Source organism: Sus scrofa, chromosome 2 (assembly GCF_054392235.1).
Source record: "Sus scrofa isolate SSC_HxYL_T2T_F1_AM1 chromosome 2, Sscrofa_HxYL_maternal_Yorkshire_Landrace_v2.0, whole genome shotgun sequence".
In the NCBI taxonomy this organism is placed as follows: domain Eukaryota; kingdom Metazoa; phylum Chordata; class Mammalia; order Artiodactyla; family Suidae; genus Sus; species Sus scrofa.
In genome coordinates, this window is record NC_139384.1 from 78889425 (window position 1) to 78892476 (window position 3052).

The following is a 3052-nucleotide window of genomic DNA, read 5'->3' on the forward strand; positions in this document are numbered from 1 at the left end:
CATAAAAAATAATTATTTTTAAGCAGGCTAAGAAGGCTCAAAAGATTAACATCACAAAACAATTATAGCAAAAACCTGGATTGGGAGACCTTTATGCAGAAAGAACGTGGAGACATTTTGGAATAAAAATGTGATAAAGAGTAAGGATGACAGATTAGAGCATATAGAGAGGATATGGGTTACTTTTTAGATTGTATCTAAATGGATGGCTAACACAAATTCTGCCATTTATTTGAAGAAAAGAGTGCTTAGTCAGTTTGGACTGCTGTAACAAAACAACAACAAACGAAGGGGCTTTTAAGCAACAAAAATATATTTCTCCCAGTTCTGGAGGCCAGACGTCTGAGATCAGGAGGCCAGCCTGATCCAGTTCTTGTAAAGATGCTTTTCTGGGTTTCAGACTGTCCACTCCTCATTGCATCCTCACTGAGCAGAAAAGAGAGAAAAGGCAAGTTCTCTCATGCTGTCACAATGGTACCCTTCCCATCATGAAGGCTCCATCCTCATGACCTCATCAAAACTTACTTACCTCCGCACATCCCAATACCATCACACGAGGGGGTACAGTTTCAACACAAATGTTGGGGGCCCAAACATTCCGTCCAGAATAAGGATGCATGGGGCAATGCAAGCTTTTATTGAGAATGTGAAGGGCTATTACTAAGACCACTGATACGTTTGTTTCCAGAGAGATCTAAAATACAGAATAAGGTCTATGAGGCACTCACAGACTAGATTCATCTTTATTCCCCAAAACAGTCCTTGGCCTCATGGACAATAAGTAAATTTTGCCATTCTGGTGGGTGAATTGATGACTATCTTGATATGTCTAGCCGTTAGGTAGAGGAGACAAAGAATGAACATTTGTGCAGAGAAAGGGGGGTACCAAAGTCACAAAAGGAAGTTCCTGGGAAGCACTTGCTTTTGGAGGTGAAAACATGGAAGAAATTTAAGCAATGGTATTTCAGATAAAGAGGGACAAGGCACAGGCTCAGTGAAAGCACAGATTCAGTATTTCTGGCTGCTGGGGATTTGACTCTTGTTTTCACAGTAACTCCCCAGTTGTAGCATCCATGGCCCTTCACAAGGGGAAGAAAGACCTGCTGACAAATGTCCTCAGGGCCCCCTGCATGTCCCTGTTCCTCAGGCTGTAGATGAAGGGGTTCAGCATGGGGATGACCACGGTGTACATCACTGAGGCCACTGCCCCCTTTGAAGAGGAGGATGAGAAGGCAGAACTGAGGTACACGCCTAACCCTGTCCCGTACAATAAGGAAATGACTGTTAGGTGAGACCCACAGGTAGAAAATGCTTTGTACCTCCCCTCTGTTGAAGACATTTTCAATATAGAGGAAAGAATCTTAGAGTAAGAGAAAAGGATCCCAGTCAGTGGAGGAATACCCAGCAGACCAGTCACAGAAAAGAGCACAATGTAATTGCTGAGAGCATCAGAACAGGAGGACTTGAGCACCTCAGTCAATTCACAGAAGAAGTGGGGAATTTCCGTGTGTGTGCAGAACGAGAGACGCAGCACCATCAGACTGTGGAGGAGGGCGACCAGGATACTGACGGACCAAGAAACTAGAGCCAACTGGCTGCAGAAGTGTGGGTTCATCATGGTCATGTAGTGCAGGGGGTGACAGATGGCCACGAAGCGGTCATAAGCCATCACGGTCAGGAGGAAGTGGTCCAGATACAAAAAGACCAAGTAAAAATACATCTGGGTGATGCAGCCTCCATAGGTGATGGCTTTGCTTGCTGTCTGGATGTTCACCAGCATTTTGGGGACAATGGTGGAATTGAAACAAATATCAGAAAAGGAGAGGTGGGAGAGGAAGAAGTACATGGCGGTGTGGAGGCGGGAGTCAGAGCTGACGGCCAGGATGATGAGCAGGTTCCAAAGCACAGAGACCAGGTACATGGACAAGAACAGCCCAAAGAGGAGGGGCTGCCATTCTAGGTCCTCGGAGAGGCCCAGGAGGAGGAATTCCAAGACACCTGTTTGGTTCCCTGCATCCATGGAGCTGATAATTCTGCCAGGTAAGCCACAAAGCCATGCAAATTTAAAAAAACAAGCAGGAGTCCCCAAATATAGAAATACTTTATCCTATTAATGACACCTCAGGAAAAAAATACACACACACACATTTTTGACCAAGAATCTACTATTCACATTCTGAGAGGATTACAAACACCATTATCTTACAACTGTATCGTGTAGGGGAAAATCTATTCCCCTCTTCTGATCTTTATCACAAATTAGCCATTGCCTCGATGTTAATAGACCATCAAGCTTCATGGTGTGGGTCGCTGTCACAATAATACTTCTCTACTTTGGCAAAGAGCAGCTGTTTTGTGTACCCCAAGAGTTGCCAATGACCCAGAAACCAAAGCATTATTCCCTAAAACTAGCAGAACCTGCATGTGCCTATGCCCATGCCGGATTGTTACCTAGATCATCACACACTCTCCTTAGGTTGGCAGCTTGCTTCCTTGCAATGCACCGTGTCCATCCCAGATCACACTCAGCATGGTGGATGCCTGGAAGTCCTGCCTCTCAAGTTCGACCTTGACACAGAGTACCTGTCAGGGCTGAGCAGAGTAGGCATCCAAGACCCTGAGAGGGCACACACCCTCCCACTCCCCTGAGTGTTTCTGCCTCTAACACCACCCCCCTTATGGGAAGAGATGCACAGGAAAATGAAGCTTGGAGACTGCACTTCCAGGTCCACCTCCACTTGGCCAGGAGCAGCTCCTGAGGCGTGCCCTTGACTGTCTCCCCTCAGGGATGCTGTAAGATGTGCCAGGCTCCTACCACCATGGCCTTGGCATGTCTGGCACTTGAGGTCTATAAATGATAGACAACTTGCTTCTGGTCTGACAACAACAATGGCCATCACCTAGGTAACAGTAACAGACACTCTTTTAAGCACTTTCCTGATTATTACCTCATTTAATCTGCACCTCAGCTCTAGGCAGCTGCTACCATCTGAACCTCCATGTTAACTGAGGTACAGGGAGGTCAAGTGACCTGCCTAAGATCACACGGCCA

General features: G+C 46.2%; 1 protein-coding gene across 1 annotated transcript; it reads right to left on the reverse strand.

Annotated features, from left to right (window-relative positions):
- Positions 1–1081: 1081 nt before the first annotated feature.
- Positions 1082–2020, reverse strand: LOC110259765 (olfactory receptor 7A10-like). Its single transcript, XM_021085514.2, has one exon. The coding sequence runs from the start codon at positions 2018–2020 to the stop codon at positions 1082–1084; it is 939 nt and encodes a 312-aa protein (XP_020941173.2).
- Positions 2021–3052: the final 1032 nt, after the last annotated feature.